This window comes from Ammospiza caudacuta, chromosome 14, assembly GCF_027887145.1.
Source record: "Ammospiza caudacuta isolate bAmmCau1 chromosome 14, bAmmCau1.pri, whole genome shotgun sequence".
Lineage (NCBI taxonomy): Eukaryota > Metazoa > Chordata > Aves > Passeriformes > Passerellidae > Ammospiza > Ammospiza caudacuta.
In genome coordinates this window covers 8,688,075-8,711,651 of record NC_080606.1, presented here as the reverse complement: position 1 = coordinate 8,711,651, position 23,577 = coordinate 8,688,075, and the positions used below count along the sequence as shown (strand labels likewise).

The window sequence follows — 23,577 nt, the reverse complement described above, 5'->3', positions numbered from 1 at the left end:
ACTTACAGGCACAGCTGCCATCAGTGTAGGCTTAAGTACAGTACAGTCTCCTTTGCTTCCCTTCTTAATTTTACTTGACTGTAATAAGGAAAAAAATGTAAATTTATGAAGCTGAAAAGGAAACAGTGCTTGAAAACTAAATGACTAACAAAAGGAGGAGATATATTAGCATGTAATTTGTTCAAATATCTTCCCTTGTTCCTGTGGCATTTTGCCCCCATTGTTAAGGAAAGGGTAATGATCTATTTCAACCAAAACACTCAATCTTTTACAGGTTCACTTTGTTTATCTTTTTCTTACTTCCTCCCTCTACTACTTGCTTTCTCCTCCATCTTCCTTTGGTAACTTGGTTTGGCTTGATGCAAATCTCTCTACAAGCAAACATACAGAAGTATCTACTCTGGCTAATTTCACTCTTATTTATCTGAACTGCTAAAGGGAAAAAGGCAAAGGGCCAAATAGAAGATCTGCAGTAACTGGATAAAGAACTGATAAAGTGAGACCAAAACTTAAGATCACTTTAAACAGTTCAGTTGATCTATTAAGAGCTGTTCTTCCCCTGTTATCCAGGGGATAATGCTATAGGCATTTCTTAGGATTGCTTTTAGATATCCTAAGTATCATAAAAGCAAAGGTTTTAATAAAATTTATATGGTACAACCCACCACTGTTGTTCACCAGGAATGTTAATTCGCATAATTTTCTGAAAAAAATGTACATTTCTGAAGTGTACCATACACATCAGCATTTCTGGACTGAAGGAGGAAGCTGAGCAAGGAGAGAACAGGCTGCACCAGGTGAAGTTGGCTCCCCACCTTGCTCTGCTAGCCCTCACCTGATCTGAGAGAGTGAGAGGAGAGGAGTAACCAATCCTGCAGCCATAAGTGATGCAGGAAACTTCTGCTGTCAGTTCTAACACATGGGCCAGAGGCAAATAACCAATGTAAGTGTCCTTGGGTCTGGGAAAGAAAAAATAATTAACCATGAGTCACAAGTGGACTGAAAATGCCATTTAACCATTTTATTGTGTGCTTAGTTATTACTTATTGATTGACCTGAATCCCAGGTGAGCTTATTCTCCTGCACACAAGTAGGTGTGATTTCAGCCACAGTATAGAAACAAACTGGGGAAATCTGCCCTAATGAAATCAGTTCAAATTACAGGATTTGCCCTGTTTTCTAGGAAACTCTGATTTCTTAGTCCTTTACTGCTATTTCCTCTCCTTGTGGGAGGTTTCATTTCAGTTATGAAATTAAGGATGAAGTAATTACACTTTACAATAATGACCAATGATTTACAAAGCCCTGTCTGTCATCTTCTTCTAGGATACATTACTAGAAAGAGAGCTGATTACTGACATACTGAGGCTGGTTTCAGAAAGTAACAGCTCAGAGATTTCTCAGCAAGAACCTCAGAGCTGTCACTGAGCAGCAAATTTCAGCACCCAGCTCTGGGTTTATATCCTCTCCCAACAGCAGTCTGGCATCAGAGCTTATTTCAGCTATTGAACCTTTTGTGAATGCAAAGACAAATACACACACACTTCCATGAAAAACTTCATCAAAACATTAATGTGAAGGAATCTGCACTTGGTTTTACTGTTGTCAGTGCATAATTTATTACTTTTCTGCTCCTCCACTGAACTGTACTTCAGCAGATTCTGCAGCATGTGCACCCAGAGTGGTGTCTCCAGGTCACTGAAGTGCTAGGCCCTGACATGCTCATAAACTGATTGGAGGTGCCTGAAAATGTCTAAAGGCATGTCCCAAGTTGCACCAGAGGAGGAATCTCTCATCTCATGGTATCCTCTGATACTCAAAAGTGCAAAAATCCATCACAGACTTAGAGCTAAGGGTAATAAAAATAAAAAAGGAGCAGAATGTGAAAAAACAGCTAGAAGGGCATATTGTTCAAACAAGGAAAGTTCACACACACAAGATATATTCCTTATAAATTAAAAAGTAGTGATCTCACAGTAACACGAGGAAACTTGGTAACAATGCCAGCAGCAGACTCCATAAATGTGACACTTCTGGAGGTTGTTTTAGCTCTCTGTGCACAAGACAAAGTGTTTCTTACCCCAGTCCAGGTATTCTCTCACACTGTCCTGTCATTCCAGCTATTAGGTTTTTATGCATCATCATCACTCCTTTGGGTCTCCCAGTAGAGCCACTGGTGTACATCACTAAAGCCAAGTCTGTAGGAACAGGTCTGCTTGGCAGAATGCTTGCTACAAAATTCAGGAGAAAAAATGTTATTTATTCTTTTCTTATCTACTTTTTAAATTATTTCTTTAATTAATCAGTAAGAAACAGGTGCTTCATGGAAGGCCAGCACAGCAAGCTGTGGCATGGTCAGCGCTGGAGAGAGCAGTCATCTGGTTTTAAGAGGAAGAGAGGGAAGGCCAATTTTGAAAGGAGTGATGAGTATTTGAGCATCTATACAATCTGGGTGACACTTCTGTCATTGTGGTTTATAGCTGGCTGAAAGTTTCATAGAAGGAGCCTTTTGAAGACCAAATAAAACTGTCAAAGGCAGCAAAGGGGAGAAACACAGTATGGATGATAAACAGCAAGGTGAGTGAAAAACAAAACAAAAAACCAACACCCCAAAAAGGTGCAAGTCAGCTTTTCTGTCCATCAGTCTTTCAAAGCCAAGGTTGTAGAGGTAAGATTCCTTTTAACTCCCCCTCCTGACATTAAAAAAAAAAATTAAATAAACCTTCCTCAGGTAAACTGCAAGTTCAGTAGAAAAGCAGTAAGCTTAGAACATTTGACTTCAGATTTTTGTTTTACTTCTCTTTATTCTCAGGATGATAATCATCAGCCTTCATGGCTTTCAGTGTCTGCAAGGAAGCAGGCTTTTCAGAGACTAAGCCCAAGAAAAACACCTCTTAGGGTCACAGCAGGTCTGTATCAGCACCTCAGGCTGATCAGAGATAAGCAGCTGGGATCAATGTGTGCTTCCCAAAGCTCCTTTGCCACTTTATCTCCTCCTTTATTCCAGAGAGAGCCGTGGTTAATTACAGACTGCTGATGTAAGGGGAACAGATCATCAGGGTTGGGTTTTCCTTTCTTAAAGCAGATGTTTACAGTCACTCCTGGCTGCCCAATGGAGCAAGGAATGTTACTGTTATTCCTCCAGCCTTAAGTGCTCTTTAGCTAGAGCTTGGTGAAGATAATGGACATTTTCAAGCAAAAAACCAAAAAAGCTTTAAGTGCTTTCTCCTCTTTTCTTATTAAAAATAGTGACAGTAAGATAAATAAAAGGTAAGAGTAGCAGAAAATGAAACATTAAACCAATTTCTATTTCATATCCTAAAACAAAGATGAAGTATTAAATTATTCTGGTTATGGTTTACAAGTTAAAACAAAGTTTTATCCTGACATACATGACATATGAACAAAAACTATAAAACAAGTGTTTTGTTTATTTAAAGGGAGCTGGAGGATGAACTGGTAACCTGCCACTGCCTTTGTTGGTGACAAAGGCCACCCTTTGCTGGGTGGGGGGTTTTCTGCTACAGATCCCTCTTAACCCAGGTGCAAACACTGCTTGATCAGTCAGTCCTCTGTGAAATGATTCACTTACAGTTTTCTGGTTTGGCTCCCAGCTCTTCTACTGTCTGCATACTATGAATTTCCACATTTGCAGGGTATTCTGATTTACTGACTGTCTTCTTGTCCACATAAATGATGTGTTTCAGACAGGAGACTTGTGGCAGTGCAGTCTACAGAAGAGAAATGAAATTTTTAGTAGTGTACTGACTGAACTGTAGGGTTGCTTATAGCAGGTGAAGATGGTACCACATTACCTTGAGTTTGCTCTCCAGGAGTTCCACACTGGTGACCAAATATGATGCTCCACACTCGTTGAGACCATAGGTCACTGCCTCTTCCCCCAGGGTGGCATAGAGAGTGACAACTGTCACAGGGATGGGAGAGGACATGAAAGAAGGGTAAAAGTAAAACTAAAAGCAAAAGCTCTTGCCTTAGCTTACTGGAAAGCACTCAATTGGGAATTTTCTAATTTGGAAATGAAACAGATCAGAAGTTTTTGGCACAAGACACTTCTGGAACAAGGAGGACAGCTGGGCAAGAAGCAGGTCCTTACTAAGAGCATGGTCAAATACTGAACAGGGTTCCTGGACAGATGGGTGATGCCCCAAGACTGTCACTCTTCAGGAGGCCTTTGAACAATGCTCTAGGTAACAAGCAGGCTGTAACTTTCAGTCAGCCCTGAAGTTGTCAGGCAGTTGGAAGGAACCTATAATGGTCATCTACATCCTCCCAAAATAATTCTCCTTTTTCTATAGCAGAAATTATCAGAACAAACAGATGCACCAAACCCCAACAATAATGTACAAAACAATCCCAGAGTAAGCAGCTAAGAGCAGGTGTTCTGCCCCTGAGCTCTCTGCAACCACAACTCAGGGACAGGTAACACTCAGACATTACAGGGCACCAGCTTAAAGCTGGGCATGGCTACAGGCAGCTCTCTGCACACTGTCAGCTACCTTCCCTGCTTCCATGGAATTAATGATGGCAGCAAGGCAGAGAATCAGACTAAGGAATCACACTGTTTTTCATGCTGCCAGATTATTTTAACCCAGACTGGCTACAGGAATGCCATTAAGTGCCTCCCAGGCACAATGGAGTTCACCTCTCCCCATTATCTCTTTACTGAAAAAAAAAAACCATTCTTTAGTATCATTTGCAAACTCAAACTGAAACCTCCAAAGACCATTAAAGGAATTTACCAGTGCTGTGAGACAGGGTTCAGGCAGAACAGGAGAAAGAATAATATAATACAGCTATTTCTCACTGCCTTTCAAAGTATAGAGATCCAGGCCAAATTAACCATAGTCTCCTACTTCAGTAGAAGTTCACCTCTTCCACTGCTGCCCCTGAGCAGCCTCTCTGCACACTCTGAGCTGCTCCTCACACAGGCAGCTACTACTGCTGCTGGGAGAGATAGCCCAGTGCAAGCAAAAAAAAAAAAAAAATAGGCTGTGGTTCACAGTGTGCTGTGTGCAAAATGGGCACTGGAGCGCTCAGTAACCACTGCAGCTCACCAAGTTTAACTCCCATTAGAGATTTCTGACAGCTTGAATAAAAAAAGAAAAACCATACATAATTGTAATGAATTTGAGCAGCTTACAAATGTCACCAAAACAGACCACCCACAGACTATCATATGATTTTTTTCACCATTCCTCTCTTCTGATAACCATTTCATCTTTTGGATATATAATTTAGGATACAGACAGAAAATACTGTAAAAACATCCCATATTTTGTGGGGAAGTACAACTGACATCTTAAATGCAACTACTGATATCTTCAGAATATTTAAAACAACCTGAATGGTAAGTGTACCATTTTGTCATTTTAACATATAGAACATAGCACAATAAAATCATAAAATACAGTTTCATAAGTACGAGCAAGTTAATTTTAGGGACATCCACAAAGCATGGGATAGACTGAAAGCTTCTAAGAATCAGACCACCAGCAGAGAATTTATGAAATTCCTACACCTCTGATGACAAGACTGGCAGAGTCAAACACTTAACAGCCAGATCTGTGCTGAGAACTGGCTCTAAAACACATTAGGAGTAACCAAGCTGAGCACTCACGAGGGAAGTTGTACTTGAAGCAGGTGAGAGCCACAATCATCCACTCAGCTCGGGTCTCACAGAATATCACAACGGTGCTTTTGGGGGTCAGTCCCAGGGCAGTCAGCCCATTCCCCAGGTGAGTGATTTTCTCATTTATGTCTTCATAGGATAACCATCTGTAAGTTCCTAGAATTAACTTGAGAGGAAAAAACAAGGAATTTCATGACAAGAAGCTTTTGGTATAGGTCCACCAGCTGATGTGAGTTGGTGTAGAATGTAATGAGTACACAGTCTGCCATTCATTAAGAACTTGCTTTCATTTCACTAGAAGTAGAATAAAAGTGCATCCTGTATATTTTGTTATTCCTCAACTACCATAAAATGAATGGTTTATTAGATGATGACTGAGGAAGATCTCTAAAGGGACATGCATTATTGAGGCAAGACACAAAGCAGCTCAAACTCAAGTCAGAATTAAGGAAAAAAATCACAAGTTTTACCTTTTTGAATACTTTTCCATTTGGTTGCATTTCATTTTCTTCACTCAAAATTTCCCTGGTTCCAAGACAGTCCTTCTTCCCAAACTTTGCTAAAGCATGGTCAAAGAGCTTGTCCAGAGTGTCTGCTCCAGGGATGTTTATGTTTGCTAGAGAGTCCAGGTGAGTGACAGAGCGGTAGGGGCTCCCCGGCTTGTCCGAGATGGGTTTAGCTTTTAACCGCTTTGCCATAGCCTTTTTCTTCTTGGCATTGGTAAGAAAATACCAGGGAATAAATACCAGCACACTGTACAACCAGATTAACAAGTACACAGGCAGCAAGAGAATGGCACACATTTCTAGCCTAAATTTCATTGTGGGTATTTAAAAGAGAAACTCTCTTATGGAGTTCTGAAGCAGACAAGAGCAAGGCAGCAGTGCAGAGTGGTGCAGGGAGAAGCAACAGGAGGTGAAGCTTAGGTAGAGCTGATTCAGAGCAGCTGCAAAATTTTAGTAACCTTTGAGAGCCAACAGTGGACACCTACGGGCGAAAACCAGTGCCAAGCAGAGAGCAGGAAAAAGAAAGAAAAAATAATTAAATTAGTAATATTATAGTCAGTTAATAAGTTTTAGTCCTTCTAAGAGCTCACTTCAAAAGCACCACTGCACAACAGAGCAGTGAACTGCTCTGGGGATGAAAGAAGACAAATCTTTTCCATACTTGTTTCTTGCATTCACAAATATTTACTTCTCACAGACTTTTCCCCACTATTTCTGTTTGAATAGTTCAGGACTGTTGAGATGAAGTCTGTCCTTCACAACATAATATTGTGTTTAAGCTACTTGAGTAATGACACAGTTGTGTAATTATGGGAAAGGTCAACACTTGTTTTCCCACTAAATATTTGTACTACAGAGAAAAGGTACAGCAGATTGCTTTACTGCTTTTCAGAATATTCTATCAACCTTCTATTCAGCTTAAAATGTTTCTTGATATACTCAAAAATAGTATATAGACTCAAAAGTCTACATGCTGTAATCTAAAAATTATATAATATTCCAAAACTGCTTCATTAACTTTGCTCCAGCAACTGCATTTTTAATCTTCTACTTTTCAACTCTGAATGTCAGACTCTTGGAAAGGGATTATGCAGATTTGCTTTTCCAATTTCAAAAAGTACTTCAATACATGCATTTCAAACTCCAAGTATGGAAAACAGAATAAAATCTGACCAATTTAACACAATTTAAAATAAAGTACAATTTGGCAAGATTTTGTCTGCATGTCACAAATCTTTCCTCATTAAGGAGAACTGGGCCTAAGTAAGGACTGGTGGTGAGTGGGAGAAAAACAAAACCATCCCAGCAAACCCCAGTCAGGGCCAGCCCAGTGGTCTGGGACCAGAGTGCCCTGGCATGTGAGACAGGGTGGTTATCTCTAATGATGCTGACACATCACCCACGCCCCACTGGGGGGAAAAGAGAAGGCACAGGAGCAGCAGCCAAGGGCAGAACCTCACAGGGGAGCCAGTGACACTGACAGCCACCAGCAGAGCCCAGGCTGCCATGGACACCATCTGATAAAGAATGGATGAGAATAGGGAACTCTCAGGGCTCCATCAAGAATTAAAAGAACATAGGCACACCTCAAAATACACCTTTATTAATATATTTGCCACCCTCAGGTGATGAGGGAGGCTACAATTAACATTTCAGGTTAAACAAGACAACTGCTACTTACAGCAGACAGAAGTTAACAGGTTGGTGGGTTATTTAACAGGAATTTCAATAGAAGCAGTTGTGTTGTAGCCAATATCAACAGCTTTAAGGTAATGTAAGACTGAGAGATCTGCAGATATTTAAAACAACATGACCACCACATTAATTTTGTAATTACAGCTACAGAATAAAATGACTACTGAATGATAGTACAATAAACTAAGCTAAGCTCAGACTTGTATGGATGGAAGTATTCTCTTCTTTTTATAAAAAAATGAATGCTACGTTCTTTTCAAAATGTACATGTTTACTCTGCTCTGGTGAGCCTCACCATCAACCTCAGCAGAAAAGAGATCAGTTTACTTTCCAAAGCTCCAGTTCTCCAAAATGAGGCATTATTGGTTTATAACACAAATCTTGTATGATACTTTCATCCCAGTTAATTCAGTGCCCCAAAACCAGCAGTTGAGTCTGCATTTCAACCACCATGGCTCTAAGACATGGTAAGGAAATGTCAGGACACACCCATGGTTACACATAATGCTACAAGTCAGAACAGACCCCAGGGGAACTCTGGCTGCTCCTCACCTTCCAACAATGAACATATGACCAGGCACACTGACTTGGATAAAAAGCAGATTTGTTGGAGTACTGCAAACTATTTAACACAGTGAAACAGTACCACAGCTTTTCTTTGGGCTGCACAGGAGCTGGTTCAGAAGTGGTGCTACTGTGAAACACTACTGGTTAATAATCAAGAAGTGGCTAATCTAGAAAGGGAGGAGAGGAAGGTTGCATTTCTTTCATTTTCAAATTTCAACTTCATTTGTAATACTTTAAAAAGTGTTCCTAAAACCAGAAAACTCAGCTAATTTGCAAACTATATATTTGTAGTAATTTAAAAGAGAATCGCATTTCTATCCTGGCAAAAATCCGTTGTAATTTTTAAGAGACATCAATTGGGAAAACTTAGTGTGTCCCAAAAAGACAACTGTGGCTTTTTCCTTTGAACATGCTCATGCAAACCTCACACACACACAGACACACACACACACAGGTGTACTTACAAGGGGTCTCAGTGATTACTGAGGTTTTTTCAGTGTTGATTAGACCTACAGTAAAACAGAAAAAAGAACATATTAGAAACTGGGATGTTTTTTGCCTTACAGAAGGAGGAATCTTTAGAACTTCCACCCTACTGTCCCTAAGAAGCACAGGCTATGAATTCAGACAGAGGTGCAACACAACCCATACAAGGGAGAGCAATTACAGTACAGGAAAAGATTCAGCTTCCAAACTACACCAGACAGACAAGAGATGAAGCTGCCAAAAGATTAACTTTTATGTGACACTGCTTCCTCACTTTTGTATTTATCATGTTCTGAATAAAATTATGAACAGAAGCTTAATGCAATTGAATTACCAATGAAACCCAGAAAGACAAGGAAGAGACTTTCATATTGCATATGGTTCATTCTTCTCAAGGCAGAACAGGAAGCCCTTTGTCACTCTTGATAGATGAATATCAGTAGAAACAGGAACTCAGGACTACCCATGGCACACACTGCCCAAGAGAACATGAAGTGGATTTGGGGTATTGAGGTAAGAGAAGACTTTCCAGAACAAAAGCATGTTTATAGAGGCAGGGAGGCCTCCTTGGTCCCATGACCAGTGTAATAAAAGATGGCTGTGTGTAACTGCAGAGATAAGGCTCTAAGAGATCTACTGCAGAAAGCTTTAACTGATGTTTAACCTAGTTATATTTTAAAGGTCTTCCTCATAAGTCTAAGATTTTAATCAGTTTTTATAGACTGAAACCGAGTTAAATGTCCCTTGCAATATTCTCCTACAAAGATTTTTTCTTGAAGCACAAAGAAGAGGTTCTAGAATGTTTTTAATTACTGGCATTTCCATGTGATTTTGATCCATTGCAGGATCATTCCAAACTCGTGCTAAATAAATATTTATAATCCCTTAAATATACTGCATATAACAGACTGACATACTCAACGTGCAAAGGTACCTCCATACCAGTTGTATTCAGTCAGAAGCCAAACTCAGCTACTCAAATTACACCTTATGAGTTCAATCTCCTGCTTAATGAGACTTTAAGAGAAAGGATGAGATGCAATGCTCACGTCAATGCACCATCCAAGGACAAGGTAAGATTGTCTTGCTTCAAGGTAAGACAACTACATATTACTAAAGTATAACAGTTATGTTCTTCATAACTTTCCTCATTCCTTACAAATAAAATTTAGCATTCATGAAAACTTTCACAATAAAACTGGTATTTAACACTGAAATATTTAGAATATGTAATATTTTCTATTGGTTTACAAAGCTTATTATTTCTCTTGACTGTTGAACAGAACCAGCCTCCTTAGATGCTTATCTAGCTGTTTTGGAAACAGCAGCTTCCAGTTCTAGGTGCAGGAAATGCACATTCCCAGAAAGAGCAGTGTGCGTCAGGCATGACTACGAGAAAAATGAAACCAAACCAAAATAGATGTTGTATCTATCTAGGAGAGCCTAGATAGCTGGTTTTCAGCATTTCCAAAGGATTTTCCTCTGGTGAATCAGCTTCTATCAATTCTGAAGTGGTCTGGAGTTCATTTAACCTTTGCAGTGACATGTTACAGTGTTCATGCTGGAAACCTCACTCATGAGGGAATGTTTCACTTACAGCTTTTATAGGCTGGGTGTTTACAAAAATTCTGCTGTCCAAGTTTACTCCTGACTGGCACTGTACTTTATGGGCTGCCAGAGATGGAAGAGATGTTATCTAAGTATAATCTCACTTTTATATCCTTAAATAAAAGTTTTGACAGATAATATACAACATTCTATTCCTGCCCTGTAGCGAGGGTCATAGAACAGAGTCTGAAATCACAGCACATGCTCCAGAACAGAAGACATATTCCTCTCTTCCTAATTTACCTTAAATCTAAGAAACAACTAGCAATTATATTTTTTACTATAGAAAAAAACCCTTTTAAATAGTCACAAAAGATTATGGGACTAAGTAAGAGCAAAAGTGTGTATGGGGAACAGAGAGTTTATGCCTCTGGAAGTGACTATTCTCAGAGGAGGAAATGCCTTAATCTTCTCTGCATTTGACTCTCCAAACAGAACAGAATCAACTTACTCAGCATTTACACACACTACTAGAATTTTTAAGAGTAATTCAAAATCAAATTAAGTACCTGTAGCTAGAAATTTTATCCTATGCAGTTTAACTTTAATAAGGCAGCAAATTATTATCATCACTAGGAAGGGCTTTAATTAGCCCAAGCCCCAAACCCTCTAAAGGCTTAATAGTGTAACTATTTCAACAACACTGCTTACAATCCTTCCTCTGGTGTTAAAAAGCTTGCCAGGGATCCAATTTACTACGAAATAGCATGTTTGGAAGAAAATACAACTTCATTTTCTGTCTGCTTTAAATATAGTGTTAGGAAAGTAATCTGGTAAGGAAGATGACATTAGAGAGGAAAAGGATTGTGTTCTAGTTTGTGAAGAAATCTGCAATCTGCAAAGCATATTGTTTTTAGTTTAAAAGCAACACCAGAGGAAGTCTGGTTTCTCTGCACCAGAGCTCCTTGAGCTCTTGCCAACTTCAAATGGAGACACAATTCTGACTTTAGTGTAAGTGCTCAGGGCTGACTCCTGTCAGGAAGTTCTGAAATCGTCCAAAACAATCCAGTATGAGTAAGGAACAACCATTTCTGCAACTTCTCTAGCATCCAGGCAGATCTAAACATTTTGGAAACCACAGTGAGCATTCAGGATTTGTAACTGGAAAAGTGGTTTTACACAGTAAAAAAATAAATTTGAGTTGACCTAAGTATGTGGGTGTTCAGTTAGTCAGCTTTTGGAAAGGAACTTAGTTTGTATTTAGTCGTCCTGAATTTGTTCTGGTACAGGACAGAACAAGGCTGGGATTTCAAAAAGAGATGACACAAAATGAGATTGCTCCAAGGGTAAGAAATTCCACATAGCAAGGAAGATGCATCACAATAAACAAATGAGTGCATAGTGTCAGGCTTACTACAAGTTTTTATTTTCAAGATTTATACCTAACACACACTAAAATGAGATAACGTTTCCACAGCTGAGAAGACTGTGATGAAATAGTAAGAGTTAGAAGAATTTGGTGGCTAATTACAGCTTAGTTGGGGTTACAAAGATTGAAGGAAAAGAAACCAAAGGAAATGATTCAGTTTTTACATCATGTCGGTGCTTTTATAAAAACAAACTCCAGCAATATTAATGAAAGTTACTCATAGGAAAAAAAGTTCATTTTTCTTTCCCTCTCACAGGCAGATTTCTACGTATCTTCCTCTTGCACATTTGGTACATCACAAAGGGCAGTGAAAATCCAGAGAAAGCCTAACCAAACCTAACCAATTTTCAGAAGTACTTCTGTGCTCTGGCAATGCAATAGAAGCTCAAAGCCTGAGATTTTGAGAGCTCTCACTATGCCTGTACAGTGTAAATTCTGCTACCTATGTCCCAACAAACGGAGAGGGGAAATCAGTTGTAGTGGATCCTGATACAAGTTTAAATATATACATTCTACTTGAAATAGCAAAATCACAAATAGCCTTAGGAAACTGTGTTTCTCTTACTGCTGCTTAAAAAATACTGCTGCTTAATACAATATTTTACTCAGCTAATAGCAAAGGTAATATTTTGGAGAGGAAAGGGAAAATATTATTGTTGTCCTTTATGTTCATTGCTTCTGCTTACTACCTCAGAACATATATGCACTTAATCAGAAAAAAAGAAATCCATTTCTAAGTGTCAAACATCTATTTCTGCAACAAGTACTGTAGTGCAAGCAAGCCCAACCACACTGACCCAGTAGTTCTCAATTACCTAAGAGCTGGGTGTGAAACCTCTCTTGTAATTTGTAACATGAGTGCAAGCAAATATTTGGTGAAAGGGTAAGAGCTGTTTGCATGCCCCAAAGGCAGAAAACTAAAGGCCACGGCAAGATTTCACAACTGAAAAGTGTCCACTGAGACTACCCAGAACTGGGGAAGCTCTTCCTGACCCAGCTGTTCCTTTGTCTCCAGCTCCAGCAGAAGCTGCCCTGAGTACCTGAGGCTGCCCCTGCAGCAGTGCCTCTCCTGCAGGCTTACCCAGCCGGAGCTCTGCTCACAGCCTGGGCTGCACAGGCCGAGTCACAGAACCACAGAACCATACAATGTTAAGGGGTTGCAATGGACCTCAAAGCTCATTTTGTTCTATTCCCCTGCCCTGGGCAGGGAACCTTCCACCAGAACAGGTTGCTCAGGGCCCCATCCAGCCTGGCCTTGAATAACTCCAAGGATGGGGCATCCACAGCCTCTCTAGGCAGCCTGTCCAGTGCCTCACCACCTCCCTATAAAGAATTTCCTCCTATTACCTAACCTAAGTTTTCCCTATTTCAGTTTGCACCCATTCCCCCTTTTCCTGTCACCACAGTTCCCACAAAAAGGCCCCCTCTGGCTGCCCTGAAGGCCCCTTCAGGTTCCAGGAGGGGCTGTGAGGTCTCCCACTCCCACAACCTTCTCCTCTCCCAGCTGAGCAGCCCCAACTCTCTGGCCTGTCCCCACAAGGGAGCAGCTCCAGCCTCTCAGCAGCCCCATGGCCTCCTCTGGACTTGCTCCAACAGCTCCAAATCCTCCCCGTGCTGCACAGCCCAGACCTGTGTGCCACAGTCCACGCTGGGTCTCACCAGGGCAAGGCAGAAAATCACCAGGTCAGTCTGAGTTACACAGCACTGTGAATGCACTCACTGTCACTGATGACAAACACAGCTGTTTCAGTATCTTTTTTTGTGCTAAGGGAACTGAGAGACATCTTTCTGTTTCACTGGCATTTTAGTTAATGACTAGGCTAAAAACTGGTAGTTTGGACAGAGGGTATTCCAGGAGAAGATGGAAAAGGAGAAAATAAGCAACTGAAAAATACTGTTATTACCAGCATCTACAAAACATATTTGGACGTAAGGGAAAAAAATACAAAGAAAATACATATTCAACAGTAATAAAGTATTTCAGTCTAATCCCTCAATATATACCCCTGTCTCATCAGGCATTATGACAAATGTTACTCTGCTGTTCCAACAGCAAAGATAAATGTACTGTTTCCACCCAACTTTTTTAAACAAGGACACGAAAAGACAAACAGTACAAGCAAGGACAAATTTCAGAGGACATGTGGCCACAGAAGACTTCAGCAAAAGCTCTGTAAACAGCCAAAGAAGAACTGATAATCCTCCCTCCCACACACAGTAAATATACAATGGACAGACTGGCCAGGTCTGTGTTTAGCTACACAAGCATTTTGCAGTGGAAAGGTTGTGACTTGCACGGCTCTGATGATCCACTGAGTGAGATTTAAGTTATCATCATCTTTTACTTTCCAATTCTTTCTCAGTAGCAAACTACTTCACAAAAAGAGAGTGTAGATCAAATCAATTTGAGACTTACAGATTTAAAGCCCTATTTGCCCTGCATTTTCAGGGCACAATGAAAGTAAATAACTCATGTACAGTTGGTGCCTATATAACTTAGGTCAGAGTTACAAGGTGCTTATATAGCTTGAGTTATAAGATATCAATATAACCTGTTATCAATACAAGCTAAATCATGACTTTTTATATATCTGTATAACCTGAATCCTAACTTTTATACATATATAACCTGAAAAAATTATACAATGTAATGGCTGACTAGTATATACTATACTATAACTAGTATATACTACACTGTAACTAGTATATGGTTAACTAGTTGCTTAATGCTGAATAGACAAAAAAGAAGAAAAACCTCACCAGGTGGATAGCTTTAGAGATAGGTAAGTAGAGTCCTAATGAAAAATCAGCAAATGTAAAGCCAATTAGCCAGAAAATAAAGAATTTAGACCAGACAGACCAAGGAACACCAAAACTGTGCACGCTCCAAAGACAAAGTTGAAAAGCTCAGACGTGAAGAAGACTTTGGAAGCCTTCATCAAAGACCCCCCACAACCCCCAAACTGGGGAGGCACAAGTGCAAAAGAACTGTCTAATAACCATGAGCTCACAGCATGTAAATTAGTTCTGGTGTGTATGTGATGGTGTTGCAGTGACACTGAGCCACACTGACTGTATAAATGCACCACAGCATTTGACAAAGGTGGGTGAGTTAGGAGGAGAAATCCCCCTCACTCCAGCACTGCAATAAACACATACCTGCTCTACAGACACTGCTCTGTGGGGGTTTACATAGCCCATCTTTTGGGCATCACAGTGTTTTACAGTTCTCAAAGCCAGATGTAATATTCCTGTTTCTGCCATATTACCGGATACTGCAGATAAAAGTTACATTCATACTTTCCAACTAATTTTTTGCTTCTAACTGCTAGGTACTTCCCTGGGCCTGGTGACATTCTTTTTTATCTATTTTCAGATATTTTCAGCACTAGAAACATGAGCATTGACAAATGCTTTATTTAAGAGTTCTTAAACTCACTATTAAAGAATTAGGGTGCTCATCTCCCCTTCTTATGCTTCCAATGATCATTTCAATGACAGCCTTTGACAATATAAGGAAATTAGGATGCCATGTGCTTTTTGTTTTGCAAATAAAGATGGAGAAAATAATCTCCATGGGTAAGTGTTTTTCAGAATTTGATCCACAGAAAATGCACTTATACTTGGTCCCAGTTCTAAATATAACTCTCCATTCCTTCTGGGAGCCTGACTGGGCCTTCAGCTTTCATTTTGGCAAGAAATGCTGCCATTGATCTTACATTTACCTTCCTTGCTTTTCAGAAACTCCACCACCTCTTATCATTCACATTAGGGTGTTTTCTTCTCAGACAGGGGTCATAATTTAGGTAGTGAAATTAATTGCATACTCAAAAAAGGAAGAGGGGAGAGTAAATGCTCCTTGTGTACTGCAAGGAGCATTTTGGTCTTTTGTTTACCAAAAAGTGTACTGTAGGCTGGGAGAGATTTTTCTAAGGTTTGTATGGGTTTTCCAAAATTCTGTAGGGACAGTCAACAAGAAGAGCACTAGAGCTGGAAAATACACCTTCCTTTTTCTCTTGGGAGCTCACATTCAAATGCAAATTGCTCCCTTTTTTGACTAAGCTGAAAGGCTAATTTTTATTTAATTTTCTTATTTGCATTTTGAAGAAATTCTCTCCTTGCAGACATTCTGATATACAGATGACTGGGTGTGCACTTAAAAAATACAAGTTTAAGAAAGCTGCCCCCACCCATGGTCATTTGAGATGGTAGCCCCTGACATTTCAAGCATGAGTCATCTCTATTTCTCATTTTCATTGTGTAATACAAATGCTTTGAGGGTCAATAAACAGTAGGAGCCTTGGGAGCAAGCACAGTTTAATCTTTTGAACAGATTCACAGTATCATCCAGTGAAAAAGTGATGATGTTTTTTGTATGTTTAAGGAACTGCATTTTATTGTAATTTTAATGCAAAACTTCAGCACAGTCTATTGCTTGGTTCATGTTGAACCTACCCCATTACTTTCTAGGCAAACACAACTAGAATTCATTTCTAAGTATTCATCATCTCTGGATCCACACATGAAATTCCCAAGTTGTAACTTTTCAAAGACAGGACTACATACTGCAACTTTTTGCTGAACTGACTTTAAAACTTTTTGTGAGTGAACTTGCCTTCTGCTACTTTCATGTGCTTTATGGTAGGCCAAGATACCTTTAGGGTACATTTCTGTTAATAATGTTATTTGGCATTTTCTGCCAAGGAAGGCAATTTTACTGCTGTACTGTTTCATAACAGTTCTTTGATTTTTATCTGCACTTCAAAGAGGAAGTGAGGTGACCAAACAAATCTCATTGCAAATTACATTTTCCCCTACAAGGCAAAGTGCACATTCAAGTTTTTACATTTAACAGCTCTAAACAATATTTTGTTCAAAAGTACTCTGAACATAATCATTCGTACTAACGAGAACACAGCAGAAACTAGCACAACTCTTCAAGATGCCGTAAAAAAAATATGCAGGGAAAAAATACCTCTGAAACAGTTTTAAACACCAAAGTTTTGAACTTTACCACCCCCCAACAAATGTGCATTGCACTTCTTATTTACAGGCAAGAAAGAGTTTAAGGTGTACAGTTGCAAAGGCAGAAGCATTTGATGTTCTTGGCCCAAAATATCCAAGTGCCATTTGCAAAGCAGCAGAGGGCAGAGGATCACACACTGCAGGCCTGAGCTGGAGCTGCCTCTGGCCAAGGAGCTGTGTAACCGCATTTCCATGGTCCTACCCATGTCCATGTCCTGTCCCTCAGCAAACCACACTAGCACAGGACAGCTGGGTGCTAGCACAGCCACAGAGCTTCCTGAAAGAAAATTTGTTCAGATTCTGACACTCCAAAAGACAAAAAAGTGTGTGTGACTATTTGCAGCAAAGCACATAGCTTTGATGCCATGACTTTTGTTATTTATTTAGCTAACTGGGTAATTTTGAGTTCGAATAAAGCAGCAGTCACAGTAGCAACTGCAGAAGAAAAAACTGTGCAGCACTAGACTAAACAGACAGTAAAGTGGTCTCAGACAAATTCTGAAGGAAGTTTCAAGAGGAAACTGACCATTCTTTCAACTTATTTTTAGGAACTTTTTGTTCTGAAAAAGGGACTGAAAAATCCTTACCATGACACAGTGTATCACAACAACAATTCATAGTTTAGTAATAAAAAGCAATTAATAATTTAGTTTATTAACAAATGCAGTGATATTCAAAAAACTAACATTGTCAGAAAATGTTTCTAATTCAACTTAAAAATACACAGTCCCCATTTCAAGTCTATCAGATTGATCCTTACAGTGATGGGAGGACAAAGTTCCCTGTCGAAGTTTTGAGTAAGGGTTATTTAAGGACCATTCTAGTTATTGTCAACTATTGTCTAGTTATTGTTATTTTCCTGCTCACTAGCAGACACAATTCACTTTACCTTGAACAGAACTGTAAATTGAATGTATCTGGGTAAGCAGGTTGATAAACTCACAAAAAAATCTAGAAAAGAAAAACATAAAATAGTGAAATTTCTAGGCCCTCTTAAGTTACAAACACATCTGAATAGACCACTCAACCCACACCTTTCCTGGCTTGGTAACAGACCATTGTCAGGTGTTGGCTGTCAGTGCCATTTGTACAAACACTACCTGCTCCTTGAAACATGGAACAGGGGGTATGTCAGGGCATTAGAAACTCATTACATTCTCATGTTTAATTTTCACCTCAGGTTTATGTTCTGAGCACCTTCAGGAGTTTGAATGATGTAACATGCTGCCAAAAGCACGCCAGACAAAGAGTTCTCATGTCTACTCAGGATGGTTAAATCTGGCATCGGACTGCTTTGAACAGCCTCAACAGTAAAGCTTAGGCAACCCAGCAGTCAAAGCTTACCTTTCTGAAAGATAAATTACTTCATGCTATCCAAGTTACAAATGCAAATCTCATTTCAGCTAACCAGGAGAACTAAAAGCTAAGAGGTAATATGTAAAAAATGTCTCAAACTATTTGTTCTGTCTGAGGAACACCAATGGATCAACTTAGAGAAACAGACAAGAGAAACCTTTGCCACCATTGCCTTTCAGGGAATAACACATCCTCCCTTTACCTTTTCAACCCACATCTGGACACAGACCACAACCCAGAACTGTGGGAAAACATCTGGTGTAGTAATATGATCAGGACAGAGTCTTACACAGCACAGTGAGAAATAAATGTATGTGGTAATCTTCATCAAACCACCTTTGAGCATGCAAATAACCTGAACTCATTCAGGGCTAGAATGAGGGGTTTTTCCTGCAGTTATGTCAGACAGAAACTGCCAGGTGTCTATCATCTCTCCTCCTAGCTGAGTTCATGGAGCTGTAAAACTTTCTGCACAGGTACTGTTATTGAAAGACATGCCAGAAAAGCAGGCCTGAAAGAGCAGCCAGATGGAGAACTGGCAATCCCAGAATGGCAAAATGCAGCACACTCCTGCAAGGAGAATGCTCTGCATGGTTTTCTAAGGCATAACCTTGCTCTGAGTCCTATTCCAGTCCCCACTGTCTCACCCTGCTTTTCACTCAAGCACAGCAAGCTTAGTTTCACTTTCTAGCTGTTCCTCTTGCCTGTGGCAATACATTTCATAAGGAAAGCACTTTTGACTAAGTTGCTCAAACAGAGGAGCTCATAAAAATGCAGAAGTATTTGCATGCTTATAAAATAAACAGATAATCCATTTTCATAATGAAAATCAAATGCATCTATCAAACAAAGGCACAAAACCAAGGCCATCAAGTTCAGTATTCATTTACCCTGTATAAATAGACAGTATGAATCAGCAGTACATACAGCTGCCTTCATGGAAAGTAACGTGCAGAATGACAAACTAATGAGCTACCATGAGCACATAGAAAATACTCCGTCCTTCCTACTGCTACATCTGGTGCACAAAGACCACAGGCACCACAAACCAAGATCTATTCCTTCTTTTTAATTTTTTTTAATATTTTTTATCACTTTGCTCTTAGTTGACATTACCACTAACTGCTTACTCTTCTACATAACATTCAAAACTATAGAAAATACTGTTGTAAAACTAAACTTTACCTGTACAGTATTGCAATTCTTTTAGTGTGTGCATTTTCATTTTGTAAGAAAACCAAACAAAAAGTGCCATACTAGGAACAGAAAAGAGAGGTTAGTACTTAAAGCAATTTTTAGGATACAACACAACATCAGCAAATTACTTTGGTGAATTGACAAAAATGTGACCTCAGTGTAAGGGAGACTCCAAAAGAGAAGTGAACAGTGCAACAAGGGTCTGGTTCCCTGAGTCTCCCACTTTAGGCTCGTGGCAGTACCTGAATGCAGCTCTGGACTGAGGTGGTCCCACCTGGGGGCAGAGTCTGCAGGCCCCTGCTCACACAGCCTGCAGCTGCATGGGCTGTCTGACCCCGCTCATGACTCAGTGCCAGAAAGGGCCACTGAGAGAGAGAAAGTGATCACCTTGGTTTAGTTCTGCTGAAACACAGTCCTGTGCTTTGCAAGAACTTGAAATAAGCCTGAAAACAGAGCTACTGTTGAATGAAGTAACCTCCACCTATTTGTTGCTGCCCCACTCCTTTCAGCAGCAGCCAGAGTGAGACTACTGGCTGCAGCCTTGGCAAGCTTCGTGCAAACATGGAAGTGTACTAGAGGGGGAAAAAGGCAACCAGAAGCTCTACCATGATACATAATCCACTTTTATCTTTACTGAAAGCCAAAAAAACCACAACCCAAGCCCAACCCCCCTCATACCTAGCCAGTTTAAAAATTTTATTGCAGATTCATTTTATACACTCCAAAATACTTTAACAGACATAATTTTTGTTATGCCTGTGGAAGGTCAGGAGTTAGTAATTTTCCTAATCCAAAGTGACTGTGTGGTAGCTGGCTGCCAAGCTGGCAGCTTAAGCCATGACAGCAATGCCCTCATTCATAAATTTTTGGGATTTTGCTGTGAGCCATTCAGCATGCTGTGATCCACTGTGTCCAGCTCCTCAGACTGAACTGGCATATTTGAAATAGTGACATTTCATAGGCTGCTCAGCTCCTCTGGCTACCAAAACAAATGGGAGAATGACTCAATGTGTATTCTACTTATCATGTGCTTTAGATAAAATGAATTTAATTTGATCTTTTCCAGAACTATTGCATGTATGCTGCTGGGGAGGAAACAACAAAGTACCCAATGGATCACTTAGACAAGGTGAAGTGTTTCAGTAAATCCAACCAGTTGTATCAATTTGCCTTTTTTTTCCAGACAGACACTTGCACCCTCTTACCAGCCAGGACAACACAGACTCCTTGTGTTCTTACCAGCTTCCTTCAGCCCTACCTACTCAACAGGACAGTGGTGTCAGTGCACATTTAAATGTGCAAAGACTCATTGTGCTGCATGTGCTACCTGCCATAAACATGTGCAATAAAATGGTGAACTACAACACAGAGTGAAATTAGAGCAAACACTTTGTAGTACCTGCCCAACTTGATAGTAGTGAGTGCTCTTTGTATTCCACTGCATTTGAGGAACTGACAGTAATCATTATTTACAATCTTCTGTTTCTCTAACTACATCCTTCTTAGTGTACTTTTTGGTTCAAGTGCACAGAAACAGACCTAATAAATAAATTACTGTTTTGTAAATTGTAACATCTCCCATCAAGACTTGTTGCCAGATAAGCAATCACTATATGAACACAAAAATGTGTTTGAGAAAGTTCTTATTTTAGCAAACACTGTGGTATAGGAGGCTTGTAATGGAGCTGAGAAAATTTGATGTAGAAGGGGCAACTCACCTGCTCAATCTCCAAAAGTACAGCACACCTTCAGCTTTAAAGACCAGCAGGAGATTTGATTTTTTCAAGCTAATCAGTACATTTTCCCCTGAACCACAAAGGACAGCTCTTATATTATAGCAGAGCGCCTCCTATAAAAAATTCAAGCACAGGAATCAAGTGGTGTGCCCAGGGGTGCTGTGGAGGACACAGAGATGGGGGAATGAAGGACACCAGGCTCCCCCAGAGCCCACAGCAGCCTCGTGGTGAGAGCTGCTGCACTGGGCAGAGACTCACACAGTTTGCAGCTGGGGGCCTTCAGGTGCCACAGCAGGACATGGACAGGCTGAAAAACAATCACAGGAAAAGCTAAAAGACAGAAACACTGCTGTACTGATGTCTGTAAAAGCATCTGTGCAACTGAGGGACAGTGAGAATTCACTTGCATGAGGAGACTGTTAAAGCAAATTTAACACAAGTGTTAGGGCTGTTCTTACCATGGCACATGGCAAAGATTTTCTGGCAGCTTTAAAAGAAGTGCCTTAGGGCACACAGGTGCTTTGAAGAAATCAGTTATTTGCTTTATATTTCTTTTCCCAGAACCTGAACTGGGAAATACCAAATAAATATGCTTATAAACTACCAACACAGAATTTTCTCTTTGTGGTATTACACGTTCAGCATTATAGCTTTTTCAGTTCCTCTCTATGCCAATGTTTGGTTTTTTTCTGTGAGCAGGACTTCTGCAAATAAGGCCCTTAAAAAAGCTTAGGGGTGACTTACCAAGAAGGGCAGTTACACAGCTATTTTAGGGGCTACTCTGCCAATGAGCTGAGTAGGTGGATACAAGGGATGTATAAATTACAGCAGTGCCAAGGTGAGCAGAGACACAGCTGAAAACAAAACTATTTGGGGATGGGAGGAAATACTTCAGGAAATAAGCAGCAGCATGTGGATGCTCTGACTTTCTTTAGTCGGGATGTTTGAAGGTCAAAAATTTCAGCACAGAAATGAAAGTGTTCAAGCTCTCAGTCCCCAATAAGCCCAACCCCAGGGAAGTCAAACCACATGTGGGTGTGTAGTGGGCACTGCTGACAGCACCAGAGCCCAGTCTTGCACCCACAGCACACTCAGACTGCCATGCAGCAGTCAGAAAGAACCTTAGTAAAGGCACTACTGGCACTCCAGTCACTTCTCTGAAGTTACACAGCAAACACCCAAAGTAGCAGCTGTATAAACTGGATACTGAACCACTGAAACTGAGCCACTACATGTACAGAGGAAAATCTCAGTGAAGGTGGGGTGTAGGATGCACTTCTTGTAGCTTATAATGTGCCAAAAACTATTTTAAAAAGCACCATCCTTTCATGCTACTTCAGTCTACTTCTCTGTCTCCTAGAATATGTCACACTTACTAAGCACAATTTAAATTAAAATGTTGTGTAGTTGGGTGAAGCACATTGCCAAGTGGAACAAAGATCAGAGAGTGTACTAATACTACCTTCCCTTTAAAATAGGTTGCAGTGTCTTGTAATATAGCTAAAAAAAACCCCAAACAAACAAAAACCAGGTCTGCTGTACAAATCTAAGAGCACTTTTGCCAAACATAACCATTAGCTTAATGTCAAAACTTTTACATGTTGGCCCAGCTCATACTACAACAAAGGAAGGGGATAGAGTAAATATGTCATTAACATATATTTTAAAAATAAAGCATTTATTTATTATAAGGGGGTTTTTTTATTACCTTATAACAAGCATTTCTGTAACTGCCTGGGTATTGCTCACTTACAATCTTATTTTTTGCAGTAAGGAGAGTTAGAACAGAACACCAAGTCAGTGTTATTAAAATGGTAATTTAAACATCTCTTAATTAGTACAAGCTGTAAGAGAACAAGTACTGGGATGTAATGTGCTATTTTAAATTTGTCCTTGCAATGTTAACTTGTTTCTAATGTCACAGTTTTTCAAGCACACCTAGATTATTTTTAAAATTGATACACATATTAATATTCTAACTGCCAGTAAACATCTATGCTATAAAACATCAGGGTTTGGAAATAAGGGCACTTTCTCTGTACACTAACAAAAGTGATGAGCAAAACTCATGCAATGAGCTGCAGTATCATTACAGCTTCAAGTCAAACAGATGTGTATACAGGTCTTCTTCTCTGAGTTTTGACATTTAAAGCTGTCATTGCCAGACCAATGAGTTTACAATAAGACCTTTAAAAGAAATAAAAACTTGTTAACCTAAAAGGAAAGTTACAAGTATGTTTTTAAAATAAGATGCCCTACTGATGAAGCAGTAATGCACTACAGGGAATCAACAGTCACATCAATATTCGTGGAAGGAAATCCTCCAAATCCCAGTACATTCGTTTTTGTCCTCAAGGAACAACAGTGGTACTGAAGTATAAC

At 39.8% G+C, this 23,577-nt stretch overlaps 1 protein-coding gene across 4 annotated transcripts in view; it reads right to left on the bottom strand.

Annotated features, from left to right (window-relative positions):
• ACSL4 (acyl-CoA synthetase long chain family member 4) overlaps window positions 1–23,577 on the bottom strand; it is a 38,246-nt gene that overhangs the window by 10,207 nt on the left and 4,462 nt on the right. Inside the window, exons 2-9 of one of the 4 annotated variants that reach the window (XM_058813977.1) lie at window positions 8,883–8,927; window positions 6,121–6,360; window positions 5,639–5,816; window positions 3,816–3,925; window positions 3,593–3,731; window positions 2,081–2,231; window positions 836–959; window positions 7–78 (exon numbers count right to left, since the gene is read on the bottom strand). In XM_058813977.1, coding sequence (XP_058669960.1) covers window positions 7–78; window positions 836–959; window positions 2,081–2,231; window positions 3,593–3,731; window positions 3,816–3,925; window positions 5,639–5,816; window positions 6,121–6,348 — 1,002 coding nt within the window. In that variant the 5' untranslated portion in view covers window positions 6,349–6,360; window positions 8,883–8,927. Of the gene's footprint in view, window positions 1–6; window positions 79–835; window positions 960–2,080; window positions 2,232–3,592; window positions 3,732–3,815; window positions 3,926–5,638; window positions 5,817–6,120; window positions 6,638–7,837; window positions 7,946–8,882; window positions 8,929–23,577 lie in introns of those variants that run through there. The other 3 variants (XM_058813976.1, XM_058813978.1, XM_058813979.1) reach the window with 3 other exon arrangements.